The 17,586-nt window shown below is 41.6% G+C and overlaps 2 protein-coding genes across 8 annotated transcripts in view; one reads left to right on the top strand and one right to left on the bottom strand.

Moving 5' to 3' along the window:
• LOC127529603 (uncharacterized) overlaps positions 1-17,586 on the top strand; it is a 200,894-nt gene that overhangs the window by 21,763 nt on the left and 161,545 nt on the right. The gene's annotated exons all lie outside the window — the stretch shown is intronic.
• Positions 1-17,586, bottom strand: part of eef2k (eukaryotic elongation factor 2 kinase) — a 100,254-nt gene that overhangs the window by 59,649 nt on the left and 23,019 nt on the right. For 5 of the 7 annotated variants that reach the window (XM_051933655.1, XM_051933654.1, XM_051933658.1 and 2 more), the window contains exons 2-3: positions 7,986-8,300; positions 642-695 (exon numbers count right to left, since the gene is read on the bottom strand). In XM_051933655.1, the coding sequence (XP_051789615.1) occupies positions 642-695; positions 7,986-8,219 (288 nt within the window). In that variant the 5' untranslated portion in view covers positions 8,220-8,300. The remainder of the gene's footprint in view (positions 1-641; positions 696-7,985; positions 8,301-17,586) is intronic. The other 2 variants (XM_051933656.1, XM_051933660.1) reach the window with 1 other exon arrangement.

Below are 17,586 nucleotides of genomic sequence, written 5' to 3'. Positions count from 1 at the left end.
CTGATCTTTGCTCCGTGCGACTTTTCCTTCTTCCCGCATATGAAAAAAGAACTGTTTTAGTACCACAGAGGAAGTCAAAGAAAAATCGCTCCAGGCATTGGACACCGTTCCTCCAAAAATGTTTGGGAAAACTGTTGGGACAAGTGCAATTATTCACATGGAGAGTACTTTGAAGGAGACTAAAGCCTCAGAAGTATAAATTATTCCAATTCCGGTTATTTTTGGGTACCCCCTCATATACTACAGTTGTTTTCATTCATTTTTTTACAACTGAAACACAGACAGGTTAAGTAGGTGCTTAGGGTCACAAGGTGAACCTAAGGCAGGACTTACACTATAAATAAATACAACAACAAACTTCTGTTTCTGCATTTAATGATTTCTGCATAAATGTTTACAGTACTCTGCTTGAGATGCTGGCCTTCTGACAGACTGGAAGCATACAATTATATTAAAGCAAACAAGAGCGAATTGGGATAAGATGAAAATAAAAAGGGTTTACTGCAACAAAAAAAAAAAATCATGCAGGAGGTGACTCTTCATCAGCAATGAGTTTTATGCAAAACAGTAGAGAAAGGGATCAGAGGATAGTGATGGAGGAGAATAGGAAAGGGTCTGCAGTAGAGTCAAGAACAACCTACCCGCCCTCTCTCAGACAACGCGCCGAATCGCACTGTGCGCTGCTCTTTTTCTTTCTACAGAATTAATGAGAAACAGTAAAACAGAAATCATTAATAGAATGTGATCAAGGACTTAAAACATACAGTGCCTCCACCAAGAATGTTGAAAACAAACAATGAGCCTCCCCTTATCTGGAATTGCTGTTTTTTTTTGTTGGTCAGGGCCTAAGCCTAGGCCTACTGGATTCAGTAAACACCATGTTAAGGAAGGTCTTATCTCACAGAACAGTAGATTATGTTCAAACCAAACCCTTTCTTATTGGTCTCTGAGATGGTGCTGAGACACAAGAGGCAGCTGTCCTATGTGGATCAGGGCTTGTAACCTCTTCCTTAAACTTTCAACCTGCAGATACTCAGCCTGAACATTCATTATGCAGGCTGACAAGTCTTGAAGGCGCAGAGGTTAAAAGTCAGTGTGGCACAATATCACTAAACACTCCACCCACAGCTTATTTAGAAAACAAGACAATCGTAGACTAACTGCTGTACCATTTGTAAATGAGCACTTTTATAAATGTGGTAAAGAAAGAGAAAAATGCAACATAGATTAAATCATTAAATCATCTAAAGAAATAAATGCTAAAATACTAAGTGGGGCAACTCTTCATTTTCCACTGGAACTTTATTTTATGGGATGTTTTGAAAGGAGGGAGAATACATTAGCATATTATACCCACAAATATACGGAAGTCATTGCGTGACCAACAGTTTTTGTGCTCTGTCTATTGAAGCATACCACATGTTTCCCATCAAGTTACAGTGACATTTTAGAGAGGTATCTTTCCCTGATCTCAGTTTTTTTGTTAATAGTTTTTATTTTATTTTTCTCATTTTTGGTTATTTCGTAGGTTAAAGTCCTGTTCGTTGTTATTTTTTATTATGTGTTTGTCTTTTCTATTTGTGACGTTTCTCTAAATTGTTAATTCTCTTGTGTAATGCTCAATCCTCAGTCCTCAAACACGGTCTTGGAGGGCCACAGTGGCTACGGGTTTTCAATCCAGCCCTAATGTCCTAATTAGAACTGAGTCCTTGCTGATAATGAAAGTTGGTGTTTAACTCTATGCCTTGTTTGTGCCTTTATTCATCAAAGACAAATTTCACTTACTTTGTAGATCAGAGGTCCTCAATTACAGTCCTGGAGGTCTGCAATGGCTACAAGTTTATACTTTAACCAATTTCTTAATTAGAACCCTTATATTTACTACTAAAGCAATACATTTTTTGGGCTTAATTTTAGTTTTCTTGCCTGTTACCATTCAGAACCCTTAATTGCCTATTTTAGATTTTAGCAGCTGCATTTAAGTTTTAATTGTTGCCTGTTTTCTTAATCAGACATTGGTTAATAATGAGATGCAGATAACCAATAAATCAGCAGCACTCTCGCCAAGGTGCTTACCATGAAGTATCTGTGATAAAAAATGTTTAGAAATAAATGAGAGGGGAATTGGAAGGACCATTAAGTTTAAATCTGTTCTGGTCCACTGAACACATGGATAATGTTCTCACAGAAGGAAACGCTACAGTGCAATTAAAATTGCTCTTGGGTGAATGCAAACATTAACAAGATAAATACTTCAATATCAAGTTTTATTATCAGCATGGACTGTTTTCTAATTAGGAATCTAGTTGGAATAAAAACCTGCAGCCACTGTGGCCCTCCAGGACCATGATTAAAGACCCCTGGTGGAATATTTTCCTTGTTCTCTCTACGTTGAACCCAAGGGGGTGGGCCCCCAACAGCCCCCCTATGTGGGATCTACACTCAACCTTTATAAAGGCTTGAGAGTGGTGAAGCATTAGCTGTCCAGCTCACTATTGTGATTATGGTTTAAATTTGTCTGACCTTTACACATTTTTCTGAGTAATTCCTTTAGTTTAAATGTATGTTTTAAACATCAGGGAATTCATGTTGAAAGTTGAGTGTATTGATATTTAGTAAATACTCTGTGAGAATTGTGTAAATAAAATTCTGCCAAATGACCAAACATTCTGCTTTTTTGACTCCTGGATTTCCTCCTTGTTTTATTTGGGACTTTGTTTTGATTTTCCAGTCCTTCTTACTTTCTTTATGCAAACCAATTTTTGTGTCACCTTTTTAGATTTTTGGAATTTTCTTTCTTTCCTTTTGGATCTGCAAGTTTGATTCTTTGGCTTTGGCCTCTACATTTTGAGTTTTTGGTATAGACATTTGGGTTTTGTTTTGCAATTTTTGTATTTGGTTATGGTGGAGAGAAACAAAAAACTGATAATACTTAGTGTGCTAAATAATTTTGGAGATTCTCTTATAGAATGTCTTAATTTGTAAAATTATCTTTCTACTTTTGTTTTATATTTAAGAGAGAATGTCTATCAGAGAAGACCTTTGCATACTAGAAGCCCAAAGCAGGAATTTACTGGCCAGGCTGGCTAGCCTCGGGGAATACAGGCCATAACTGGTCTAAGCTAGAATGAGGGCTAGCCTGGAACAGAACTGGTATAAGGTAGGAAATCGGCTTATGCTATTGGTCTGGGAGGTACATCAAGGAAGTTGGACTAAGATAAAAACAGAGGTGACAAAGAAGCTCACACTCTTTACCATTTTCCATCCATGGAGGAGAAGACCACCCCTCTCTGAGGCCATATTCAGACAGGTCATGCTGGATTAAGGGCCATGCCCGAGTCTAATAAATAAGACAGTCAGCCACCTGGTAGCCTACTATCATGTTACATTATTTTGTCAACACTCACATTTTATTATTGTGGGCATATTATTTATAATACATAAATAAACGTGTAACTTTCTCTCCTGCCTGGTCTGGTACAATAATTGCCTGAGATTAGAAGGGAAAGGGCCGAACTACAGTGGTTGCAATATAGGATTTGAGACATTCTTTTAAGGGCTATATAATAAAGAGTAGAAAGTAGAAGAGGGTCACCCTAGGAGCCTACCACAACAAAACAGGGACACTTTACATTTTTTAATTTCTCTTGCATGAGAATTTGAATATTCTTCAATAATCTTTACTATTATTAGAATGAGGACTCTCTTGATTTTGGGCCAGAGGTTTTATGATTCCCCTTTCCCATTTGCAATATTTATTGGTTTTGGTCCCTTTTTTTTTCTCTGCAAGCCACAAGCTTAGGCTCAGGCCTGCATTACATTTCTAGGCCTCACTGGAGTTTTGAGGCCTAGTTTTTGAGATGAAGGCTTCTTCTGAGTTTCACAAAGCCCTGCAATCACAAGTTATAATAGCCACAAAAATTCTCATCTTGTAAGCCCTTTGGCGTTCTCCTCAACTTCTCATCCTTCTGATCCCTTTCACTCTTATTTGAAACTCTCTCTCCCCTTTTTATGTTTTATAGTCTTTGCTCTTCTTCATACATACAGACAAGCTCCAGTTGGCAAAAATACAAACATAATGACAGATCAATAAAAGAAATGTGGTAGGCCAACAGTGATAAGCAGAATGTCTGTTATTAAGGTTTATCATGTTGAAGCTGACGGCCTGAAAAGTGGCAGCCATGATACAGCCAAAAAAAAATAGCCAGTGTTAATTAACTGAACTCTGTAGGTTTAAGATATTTATGCATGCAATAATAAGACTACTAATCTGTCAACATGCCCACACAAGACAGGAATAAGCCACACAGAACTCAGTTGCAAGCTGGTAACAGTTCTGATGATGTGTACTCTGTTAAATATATTCAAAACGTAGACATGAATAAGGGGGCTGAACTGTTTGTCAACAAAAAAAAATCACATTTAAAAGAGGATCCATTTATTTTTTATTTCCTTTACTGCGTTCATGTGCAATGGGACAGATGGAAATAAAAGCTTATTAGTTGGAAATGTGATGTAGTAGCTCTCAGTGGGACAAATCAGACAAATTATCTGAGTCATGATGCAATACTAACCTCTCACCTCATTTAATGTTGTAAAATTTAAAAAATAAATAAAAACAACCACGCCACTGCGTAATGGCACTTTTGTGGTCAAATGCACCTTGGTGCATTTACAATGATATACACATAATACATTTAGTGTGCTTTTATTGTCACCAGAAATTTGAGATAATCACTAATGACTTACTGTGCAGATCAGGGCTCCTCAATTTCATGCTGGAGAGGCTGAAGTGGCTGCAGGTTTTCATTTTTTTTTGCTCTTTATTTCGCCTTATACAATTTCTTATATTAGGAATTTGCTCATTTTCGCATACCCCTTGGGGTCAGAGCGCAGGGTCAGCCATTGTACAGCGCCCCTGGAGCAATTACAGGTTAAGGGTCTTGCTCAAGGAACCAGCAGAGTAGGATCACTTTTGGCAGTGACAGGGATTTGAACCGGCAACCTTTGAGATTTCAGATCCTTAGCTTTAGAGCCACCACTCCACTGTAACCATTAACCAATTTCTTAACGAGAACTCATTTATTTACTACTACAGTTATGTTTTTTGGGATTAGTTTTATTTGCTTGTGTTGTGATGTGAAATTTTGCATACAACTTGATAAATATTGTGTATGTCTTTATTTGTAACTTAGGCAAAGCCATGTAATATTAGTGTTACATTAGTGAGTGGTGGCTCTGAGGCTAAAGATCTGCGCTGGTATCCCGAAGGTTGCCGGTTCGAATCCCCGTCAGTGCCAAAAGAGATCCTACTCTGTTGGGCCCTTGAGCAAGGCCCTTAACCTGTAATTGCTCAAGGGGGCACTATACAATGGCTGACCCTGCGCTCTGACCCCAAGGGGTATGCAAAAAAAAAACTAACAAACACTGTTGTAAGTCGCTCTGGATAAGAGCGTCTGCTAAATGATGTAAATGTAAATGTAAATGTTTACAACCCCCCCTCACCCAGGACTAAGTCAGGAAAGTGAATTCTACGATAGGGTTTGGGGGGGGGGGAGAGTGCCTAAAACCAGTTTGGCAAGTGTTTCTCTGCTAAAGTCTCTCAACAACCATAGGAAAGTCAGGCTGCCCAACTGCCAAGCTTTAGCTCAACAAATGGTCTTGGGGGGTGGCAGGTGTGAAGGTGTTCTTTTCCCCCATTGGTCTGAAGTATGGCTGTTTGGAACTGGCTTGTATCAGAAACCTTTAAGTACCATGACGTCCTATTGGCTCTAGGAGTTGGACAGAACATCTATAAATTTGCTCACTCCCTCACTCTCTTTCTCTCTTACCAAATGATGAAGGAGCATCACACACACACCATGAACTGAAAATGACAACACAATAAAAAGCACAGCTCGGCAGCCATATTGAGACAGGCATGCGGCCTGTTCCGAAGAAAGCTGACCACCAATGATGCCTTAACTAGAGACATTTTAAGTAACTAACAAGTCTGTGTGCCGCCTGAACTACACATCACCATTTATCAGGTTGTATGGTTGCCAATATTCAAATGTACTTTGCATATTATTATTATTTATGAATATTACCAATAATACATTGTTTAAATTGTAACTTAACTCCTGCTTGTCTTTTACTACACCTAATTGCCTGAGGTTAGTAGGAGGGAAGGTGGGGAGGAGTTATATGGTACAATACCTTATATACAGTGGTAAGTCTGTGAGATTTGAGGCATTCTGACAGAGGCTACATATTAATAATACAAAAGGAGAAAGTAGAGCAATATAATACTCTACCAAGACAAAACAGCTTGTTACGATTCAGAACCCTTAATTGCCTATTTCAGTTTTAAACAGCTTTATTTAGGACAGGGGCCCTCAATCACAGTCCTGGTGGCTACAGGTTTTTGTTCTAACCCGGTTACTTAATTAGAAAGCAATACTTTCCAATAATTTAATTTCATGGCTTGTTTGTGCTTTAACTCTGCCATGTCAGGTCATTCTCACATCCTTGATTTTCTTCCCCTTTCTAAGGATATCATCCAAATGATTTGAAGGCTAAAATGGAGGAGTAATTCTCAGTCTTTCACTTTTTTCTCTTCACTTTCCTTCCAAGTATTTGATTAAAACCCAATAGTGGATGATAAATGGTAACAAAGCTTGTCATTTGCATGCTATTGAGGTTAGGAGCGCATTGCTGTACCCACCACATGACAAACCAACTCAGGATCCAGATTAGGACCCGAGTGCAGCCATGCAACAGGTGACACCTCAGCACCACACCAGTTCAGATGGAATGGAAGAGTGGGAGGTTTTTTATGGTGGCTGGAGTGCCAATTCTGACACCAACCCCCAAGTTTTTCCCTGCAGGCTGGGGGGGCTACAAGTAGGGATGGACGCAGATTAACGTCATACCCAGGATGGATCAATTGCAGGTTAAGGACCTTTCTCAAGGGCCCAACAGAGCAGAGTCCCTTTTGGCATTTAAATAGGAGCAATTAAAAACTAAGAATACAATTGTTTAAGACAAAATCTTAACAAGTGAGACAACTAAAGTGAAGCACAAGAAATAAGAAGCAATAAGTGTTTCTTATTAAGCAACTGGGTTGGAGCAAAAACCTGCAGCCACTGTGGCTCACCAGGACTGTGATCGAGGACCCCTGAGGATGTAACTGTTGCCTTGTTCTCTTAACCAGCCATCAGCTAATAATGAGGTACAAATGATGATGGAACCACCAGCTCTCAGATAACGTGCTTCTGTTTAAACCTATGTAGATGCATCATGAAGTATCTGTGTTAATAAAATGTTTTGAAATAAATTAGAGAGAGAAGGGAAGGAACAAAAGGTACAAATCTGTTCCAGACCATAAAATACTCATTTTATTAAAAAATGAAAAATATTCAATATGATAAAAAATTTGCCTTGGAAGAGTGAAAGCACAAATAAGCCATATAATTAAATACGAAGTTTCGTTATCTGGTAGGCCTGGATTTTAAGTACAGAACTGGTTGAAATGAAAACCTGCAGCCATTGAAGCCCCTCAGGACCTTAACTGAGGACCTCTGGCGTGGAAACTGCTCATTTCTCCCAAAATTACAACCGGAAATTCACATGACAAGAATGAAGTGGGAATACGAGACATCATAAGTGGAACTCTGACAATTCCCATGGCACGTGAACACAGCTTTTCACTTAAGCACTTCCACCAGAGCTCATTAGTGTACTGTAAAACAAGAAATTTTAATTTTCCAATTACAGGTTCTAAAGATGACAGCTCAGGAAAGAGGATTTTGATGCTCAATATAATTTTAGTCGATGGCAGGAAAGTCATGCAACACATAGCTCAGCTGGTTATGCAAACGACATTTTTGAATTTTGTGATCCCTGTACTCAGACCTGTTCATAGTGTGGTCTATGGGACCCAAAACATCTTGTTTTACAGTGAAAGAATCCCAAAAACAAAGGCTATGAAATCTGGTGCTCACCTTAAAGCTGAAAGACTGCCTGGGAGAAGAGCTGCTACTGTACTTCTCATTTTGGATGAAGTTCTTCAGGTAATTACATATATCACCGGGAGAAGACTTATTGTGCACTGGATCATCGGTGATTGGGCAGATGAAAAAGCCATCCTCATCGTCACTGTCATCAACAGAGCCTCCCCGCTTTGACCGGCTGTTCTCCACCCCTTCTATGCTAAAAATAAGATCATCATCTGCCATGGCTAGAGACTTTCCTGATTTTAAAAGGAGCCTTGTGTAAAAAATAGATGCATCTACTCAAATGGCCCACAGAAGCATGAACTGCAAAGGGGAGAAAAAGAAAAAAAGCAAACAAACATATATTGATTAGAAAGATGACTAAAACACAGCCTTAATAACTTGAACAAAGTACAACTATAACTTGTTAACCAAAGGAGTTGCCCTTATTAACATTGTCTAGTGTTTTTTTAAATGGTTCACTTCTGTTTACAGTGCCTATAAAAAGTCTTCACTCGCTTTTACTGTTACGCAACGTTGAATCAAAATGGATTTCATTTTGCATTTTGTGCCTGAGAGCTTAACCAGTCACAACTTAATGGGAGAGTGGCACTGACGTCTCGGCTAGAGTTGGTCAGAAGGCACAAGGGACACACTGAAGTCAGATGACAGATAGTTCTTGGATCTGATATGACCAAAATTGAGATTTCGGGCTATCAGACTACAACAACAACATTTATTTGTATATCACATTTTCATACGAATGATGGAGCTCAAAGTGCTTTACAAGATGAAGAAAGAAAAGTTCATAAAAATCTACTCTATATATATATATATATATAAAATCCTAAGCCTAAAAGTGCAACTATTTTATTATTATTATCTCCTCGCTACTACATTAGAACAATCTGGACGAGAACAGGCCATTCAGCCCAATAAACCTCACCAGTCCTATCCACTTATTTCTTCTAAAAAAACAACAAGTCGAATTTTGAAAGTCCCCAACGTCTTACTGTCTACCACACTACTTGGTCGCTTATTCCAAGTGTCTATCGTTCTTTGTGTAAAGAAAAACGTCCTAATGTTTGTGCGAAATTTACTCTTAACTAGGGGGCTCCACCCCCTGCTCGCTTCGCTCACCAACCCCTGTGTTTGGTTTACCGGATATACAATACAGTTTATTTTTGTATAGCCCAAAATCACACAAGAAGTGCCGCAATGGGCTTTAACAGGCCCTGCCTCTTGACAGCCCCCCAGCTTTGACCCTTTAAGAAGACAAAGAAAAAACTCCCAAAAAAAAACCCTTATAGGGAAAAAATGGAAGAAACCTCGGGAAAGGCAGTTCAAAGAGAGACCCCCTTCCAGGTAGGTTGGGCGTGCAGTGGGTGTCAAAAAGAAGGGGGTCAATACAATACAGTACAATACATAGAACAGAATAAATCCTCAATACAGTATAAAAATAAAAATTCTAGAAGTACGGAGTAGAATTTCACATTAGATGATATCACATAATATGATTTGGATTTGTTTTAAGTCCTGGAGACCTCATTCAACAAGCTGCCTCCCCCATTTTGCCATTCCACATCTGAAATAACGCTAATCCGATGAAAGCACCCCTCATTCCCACGTCCCCATTCATCAGGGATGACTTTACCTTAGGCAGACAATCTACAATTTAAAGAGATTGTTATTTTCTTGTGAATTGTTACATGTGCATTATTTTCACTTTTACTTTAAAAACTTTTGTAAAAATAATACTTGTTTCTTTATTTCCTGCCCCGCGCATGGTTACGTGTTGCGGCTGAACATACGCTAAGGATATGCCTTTGGATCATTTGCTGTCTTTTTGCTGCTTGCTAGCTGCCTCTTCTGCCTGTCGCATGTCATTGTTTTAAGAGCTCGGAGCACATGATGCTTGCCTGCCAAAAGCAATCCAACAACTGCTAGCTTAGAGGTCTGTTGACTTGTTTTAAATGATGGCTCACTGCCTGGTCTCGTGTGACGTTGTAAAAGCAATACCTGTCTTTTATTTCTGGCCCCGGGCGTGGTTGAATTCTTTCTTGCAGGATGTATAACGCTGCTCGCGTTCGGTTGGGGTAGCTGCTGTCGCGCTGCCCTTCGATCTTTTTAAAGCCTGTACAGCCGCTGTCCTTTTTGCTATGGCCCTGGGACAATCTCTTGGCACCAAGTCTCATGTTTATGGTCCCCGCAAGACGCACCGTGGCAAGTCTCCTTGGTCTGGCGGGTCTTTAAAATGTCTTTCGAGATTATCACGTATCGTAGCCTTGCATTTGCTTTCCATTCCAGGATTTTCTTTTATATATATAGAGAGACAAGTTTCCAGCTGTGTCCCCGTGTTCTTGATGAACTCATTTTAAAATAACCATCTCAATCCACTGGAGTGATTCCCTTCAACACTTTAAACACTTCAGTCAGGTTTCCTCTTCATCTCCTTTAAAGGCTCAGCTCTTTTAATTTTTCCTCATAACTCATCCCCTGTAGCCCTGAATCAGCCTAGTCGCTCTTCTCTGGACCTTCTCTTGTGCTGTTATGTCCTTTTTGTAGCCTGGAGACCCAAACTGCACACAGAACTCCAGATGTGGTCTCACCAGTGTGTTAAAAAGCTTGAGCAGAACCTCCTGTGGCTTGTACTCCACACATCAAGGCGCTATATAACCTGACATTATGTTTGCCTTCTTAACGGCCTCTGAACACTGTGAGGAAGGCAACAGCTTTTATGTGACGTTTTTTGTCACGCTTTAAATCGGGCTTATTTTAAAACCTACATATATATGTTTGGTATCATTCTTTTCAGGATGTATCGAAATTTAATGTGATGTTGTTAGATTTTCAGATTCTTATTCCGTTTTAAAATTAGAAACTAAAAAAAATCAAGAACTCATGTCCCACGAGGCAAGACTTTGTGAGATTTAACCAGGCCAGGGCTGGAAATAAAAAACAAAGAGTAGGACAGCTGCTGTACAGGCTTTTAAATGTTCGAAGCACCGCACAAGATGCAGATCACGCAGCATGGCAGCAGCAGCAGCAAGCCAGCAGCTGATCGAGCAAAGAGGAGTTTAACAAAAAAAACAATTTGTTGTTTCCCATTGTATCACCGTTTAAGAGGGGGTTTCTGAGGAGTGACCAAGTCTCCTTGGGTGTGTTCAGCCCCCCTCTTCACAACACAAGTGGCAGAGATGCAAAGTGGTTGGCGTGTAGGGGTTGGCGAGCGAAGTGAGCAAGGGGTGAACCCCCTAGTAAAAACATAAAAAAAGATTAGGGAATACTAAATAATAAAGAATAAAGTAAGGTCCGATGGCTGGGAGGGCAGGGAAAAAAAAAAACAAAAAACAAAATCTGCAGGGGTTCCAAGGCCATGAGACCGTGCAGTCCCCACTGGGCATTCTACCTAACATAAATGATCTCAATGTTTTTTAGGCTTCACGTGAAAGAATTTGATGATGATGGTCATGTGGACCTCTGGCCTTCCATCCATCAATGTAGGGACTGGATGGTGCCCAGATCAGGTGGTGGTGGTGCAGATCGGCACCACAGAAAAAACAGAAAAAGAACAGCAGAGAAAGTAGGGGTTAGTATGGATTGCAGAGCCATGATAAAGACGATAATTCAATGCATATACAGAATATCAGGGTCACACTAAAATGTAGCTATGAGAAAGCCATGTTAAAGTAATGAGTTTTTAGCCATTTTTTAAAGTGCTCCATCGTATCAGCCTGGTGAATTTCTATCGGTCAGCTGTTCCAGATTTGAGGTGCATAACAGCAGAAGGCCGCCTCACCACTTCTTTTAAGTTTAGCTCTTGGAATTCTAAGCAGACCCTCATTTGAAGATCTAAGGTTACGATTTGGAGTGTCAGGTGACGGGCATTCCGAAATATAAGATGGAGCAGATTATTGAAGGCTTTGTAAACCATAAGCAGGATTTTAAAGTCAATTCTAAATGACACAGGTAACCAGTGTAGTGACATCAAAACTGGAGAGATGTGCTCAGATTTTCTTTTTTCTAGTTAAGATTCTGGCAGCTGCATTCTGCACTTGTTGTAATTGACTGATGTCTTTTTTGGGTGGTCCTGAGAGGAGTGCGTTACAGTAATCTAGTCGACTAAAAACAAAAGCGTGAACTCATTTCTCAGCATCTTGCAAAGTTTCTAATTTTTTGCTGTATTTCTTAAGTGGAAAAAATGCTGTCCTGGTAATCTGATTAATATGTGATTTAAAATTCAGGTCAGTGTCAACAGTTACCCCTAAATTCTTTACCTCTGTCTTGACTTTTAAGCCTAATGCATCAAGTTTATTTATTTATTATTCAAGTTTTCTCCTTGTTTAGTTAATATCACTTGTGGCACGCGGCTTTTGGGTGGCACCCAGCCGGGACGCCCAGGAAGACAGGAGGAGGGCTCATGCCTCCTCCAGACCACGAGGGGGTGACCGCCCTGGTTATATTGGGGGCCACAGGTACAGGGCTTGGAAGCTCAACCTTGTAGGGGCCTGTGGTCACTGCCAGTGGGCGTCCCCATGCCTGGAGGACCCTGGACCCCAGCACTTCTGCCACACCAAAAGTGCTGGGGGGAAGAAGAGAGGGGACACCCAGAGTGCTTCCGGGGAGACAGCCGGCACTTCCGCCACACTGGGGCATGTCCGTGGGAGATTGCCGGTGCACACCTGGAGCACATCCGGGTGGAGATAAAAGGGGCCGCCTCCCTTCATTCGGGGCTGGAGTCGGGTGGAAGAGGACGAGGTCTTAGAGGAGAGACAGAAGGCGGCCTGAAGAGAGTGAGGCGTTGTGGTATTGGCCTGGATTTTGGGGAAGTCTGTGGGTTGTGTGGCATTTCTGTAAATAGTGATTGTATAATAAATGTGTGTTGGGTGACAAAATGATGTCTGCCTGTCTGTGTCCGGGCTGTTCCCCACACACTATACGCCATGTCACATGGCATATTATCAAAAACACACCTTCCCCATCGTGAAGCCTGGTGAATCATCAGGCTGTGAGGATGCTTCTCTGCAACAGGCCCTAGAAGGCTTGTGAGGGAAATGGAAAAATCTTGGAGAAAATCTTCATGCAGTCTGCAAGATACCTGCACCTCTGAAGAAGACAATGAGCCAAAGCATAAAGCCAAAGCTACACAAGAATGTCAACGTCCTGGAGTGGCCAAGTCACAGTCCAGATCTTTGTCCAACTGAAGAATTTGTGGCCGGACTCGAAAAAGGCTGTTCACTCACAATCCCCATGAAATCTGAAAGAGCTTCAGCAGTTTTGCAAAGAAGAATGGGGAAAAAATGACACTGTCCAGATGTGCAAAGCTGATAAAGATGGCACAGAGACTCAAGGCTCTCATGGCTGCTATCTACTAAATATTGACTTGAAAGGGGGTGAAATACTTAATAATATGTTATATTGTGTTTTACATTTGTAATTAATTTAAACACCAAATGAAATCCACTGTGACTCAATGTTGTATAATAATAAAAGGGGTGGATACTTTTTATATGCACTGTTAAAGACCAGAGCATTGTGCACATTTACAACAGGAATATTGTTCACTTAAAACCTAACAATCCCATGCATTACATTGATAAAAGCACAGACACATACTGTATTTTTCCTTCAATATTCACTAAACAGACTGATATCCATAATCACATTAGATGCATTCTGCAATCAATGAGGTTTAAGTGATTACTGTTAACACCCCTGGGAATCATCAGGGCCGTGAATTTTAAAACTGCCTTTTTGTTTCAATATTTTCTATTCTTCCCATGAGGGTCAATATTGTGAACTAGCCAACCCACGGCATAGCATACGCCGCATAATCAGGTCGCTTTTTTAATGATTTTTAAGCACAGGGAAAAAATGAACATTTGAAAAATCCGTAATTTAATAAACCACCAAGAAAAGTAACATTGTAACAATGCACGGTACGAACCAACATACAATTGTCCGTGACTGAAAACTGGAGGACCGCCGTCGCGCCTTCTCCTCCCAGAGCGAGGGACGGGGTGGACGGCGCTCGGGCGCGGAGGGCGGAACGTTAGGAGAGGGGAAGGATGCCCATTCCGCCCCCTCCGTCATGCTAGTCTGCCGATTTCTCGTTCAGTACGCACTGCCCGCTCATGTGCCCACCCCCAACTCGTCACCTGAGTCGTTTTCGTCTTTGCACAGTCCACATGCACCTGTGAGTCACGTTGACTGTTCATTTTCCAAACAACGCCTCATTTGCTTTTGTCTCTGGTACAGTCCACATGCACCTCTGAGCCACGTAGACTTTTCATTGTTCTTTGCGGTTCTGGCTGCTTTTCTATATGTGTACAAAGGGCAGGGACGTAATCAGTGCGAGCGTATGACCCGCACTTACTGGGAATTCCTCGTTCGTGGGGAACAATTGCAAGTCCCGGATTCCAGCACGAATGGGGTTCAACGGCTTACCCACGCCTCTCTGCGCTGGGTAGACGCACGTTGATCCATTCAGTGTAGCGCACGTGCAGTTACCTGATGCAGGAATCTGTATAACATTGAAAGAAGTGTTGTTTCCATGAAATACATTTGAAGCGGTGGCCATGGAAAGCAAATGAACAGTCAACGCGGCTTACAGCTGGATGTGGACTGTAGCACAGACCAAAATGAGTGAGTATGTGTTTGGACGTGGGAGGACGGTGAGAGTTGGTGGGCGGGGATGTGACGTGCGTTCCCTATCACGTGGGAGGAGGGTTAGTTTGTGGACGGGGCTTCGTCGTTCGTTTCCCATGTTTTGCAATGGTGGACGTGTCGTAACCTAAAAGAATAATGAAAAGTCAACGTGGCTCAGAGGTGCATGTGGACTGTAGCACAGACGAAAGTGACTTACGGGGTGGTCGGTGAGTTGTTGCGTCCGAGCACATGAGCAGGCAGTGTGAATGCCTGGAGAGTGAGGGTGGACGCGGGCCAGGGAATAAGGAGTGTTGGTGGGCGGGGAAACGTTTTCCGTGTTCCTGCAGGACCATCTAAGAAAACACATGTTTGTCGCGGATGCGAATTGCTGTATGTAGCGTGTAAAACAGTTTGCGATGGTGCACGCGGTCGTAACCGAAAAGTCAACGTGGCTCAGAGGTGCATGTGGACTGTAGCACAGACGAACATAAATGACGGCGTGTTTTCCGAGGCGTCGCGTCCGAGTTGGTGGGCGTGGCTCTACGAGTTGTCGTCGTATCCAATGGTCTTAGAGTTGGTGGGCGTGGCTCCGTCCTGCGTTCTCCATGGGTGTCTTACTTGTCGGTGGCTTAGTGAATTATATATATAGATATTCTGGAATAAGGACAGAGTTTTACCACAGCAGAATGTTTACAAATGGATCGAGAAGTTCAAAAATGGTCTGACAAGTGCTAAACACTAAGAAAGAGCAGGACACCTGTCCACATTTACTAATGACCACAACAATGAGTAAGTCTGTGCCATGACGTTCATGAACCAATGAGGATTTTGGCCCCTGGTACACCTTCAATGTTAGCACTATGACCACAGACACACCATATTTCCACATTTGCATTGCAGCCAACCCAAACAAAATGATCACGAAAGCGCTGACAACTATTGATCTACCTTCATCTATCCTGTGTAAGAAGCAAGACAACACCAATGGGTCCTTGTGGTAGCCCCATGCATCCATAACAAATCTAAGGGTAGATATAGCTGTCAATCTCTTCCCTGACATATTTCATATTCTATTCTAGTGTTACTGTAATATCATGGACTTTTGACTGAGGACACCTAACGCATAAATCTAATTAATTTTTTAGATTTTTCTAACATCAATAACTCCAACTGTTGACAAAAACCATACAGTATTTGTTATGCCTTGCACAGGGAAAGGCGACCATGTTTAATGGGGATGACCAGGAGAGGAATTGTAAGGCCAGCAAGAAAATTGAATCCTAAAGTTAGTCCAAAGTTGTCTAAAACAAAAACCACAACACAATAAATTTTTTATTTCAGGAGGAAAAGTCAGGAAATCATGACTTCTAAAGAGTACCAATAAAACACACACAGACACACAAACAAAGGTTTCCTCGTAATATCGTCAAACGATAGCATCACACTAGTGACGGCAAACCCATGACTTCTGGGACTGTGGCCCACAGCAAACCAATATGGTGTCATGATGATGTCACCCAAAGAAAAACAAAATGGCGATGGAAATGACGCATAAATAATTGTTAATACGAGGGGGAGTCGAGCTAAAGTTAGAAAATGGGATTGATTAGAAAATGGAATGAACCTTAACAAAACTGATCATGTCATTCGTTTCTCTGTGGAGTCTCCACCCCGTATCAATGCACTTGCGCCAACTGCCAGGATTCCAGCAGAAGAAAGGCTTTTGTCTCGTCCTTGCCACCACTTGTCCAAAAAGGTGGAAATCACACAGTGCCAAATCTGGCGAATAAGGAGGATATGGCAAGACCTCAAACTTCAATTTCTCCAGACAAGCCTTGGTGTGTGTCATTGTCTGGCAGCAAAAGGACTCCTTGAGACAGCAGTCCCCGCCACTTGGATTGAACAGCAGGCTTCACATTGGTCTTCAGCAACTCACAGTAACTTACGCATGATTGCTCTGCCATCCATGCCACAAATATGGTTGTGAAGTTTGCGGATGATACGACCGTGGGGGGTCTCATATCAGACACTGATGAGACTCACTACAGAGAGGAGATACAATACCTAGCGCTATGGTGCTCAGCCAACAACCTCATCTTGAACACCAGCAAGACCAAAGAGGTAATTGTGGACTACAGGAGGTCCAGAAGAACAGAACATGCTCATATATTCACACATGAGGAGGCTGTAATGTGTGTGGACAATATCAAGTTCTTGGGTATCCACATTACATTGGATCTGACCTGGTCTTTGAACACATCTCACCTTGTAAAAAAGGCCCAACAAAGACTTCTTCCTCAGGAAGATGAGACGTGCTGGATTCTCCTCTCAGCTGCTCACAAACTTCTACAGATCCGCTATAGAAAGCATTCTCTGTCACAGTATGACAGTGTGGTATGGCAGCTACACAGCAAAGGACAAGAAGGACTTGGCACGGGTGGTGAGAACAGCATAGGGGATTGTAGAAAGTCCTCTCCTAGACCTGGACTCTGTATATGCTGGAAGGGTGCAGAACAGGGCCAAATGTATAGCGGCGGATCTCACCCATCTGGAAAATGGACTGTTTGTACCACTGCCTTCGGGAAAGTGGTACAGAAACATAAAAACACACACCAGCAGACTGAAAGACAGGTTTTTCCCCAGAGCTGTGAAGTCCATCTGCCCCTGCTGATACACACACATACATCTACATCTACCCCTAACCTGCCCCCCTGTAGACGTGCACACACACTTTCCCTCGTAATCCTCCCCTGCAGACCCACGCTCACAGATCACTGGTCTCTGCAGGCGTACTACCTCAGGAAAGGACTGGACTTGATGTTTTATTGCTGCTGTCTTTTATACTTATTATGTTTATTATTTATAGTGTATTGTGTATTTTAATAATAATAATAATAATTCTTTGCATTTATATAGCGCTTTTCTCATTACTCAAAGCGCTCAGCAATTGCAGGTTAAGGGC

Source organism: Erpetoichthys calabaricus, chromosome 11 (assembly GCF_900747795.2).
Source record: "Erpetoichthys calabaricus chromosome 11, fErpCal1.3, whole genome shotgun sequence".
Taxonomy (NCBI): Eukaryota; Metazoa; Chordata; class Cladistia; order Polypteriformes; family Polypteridae; genus Erpetoichthys; species Erpetoichthys calabaricus.
This window is presented reverse-complemented; position numbering and strand designations above follow the sequence as displayed.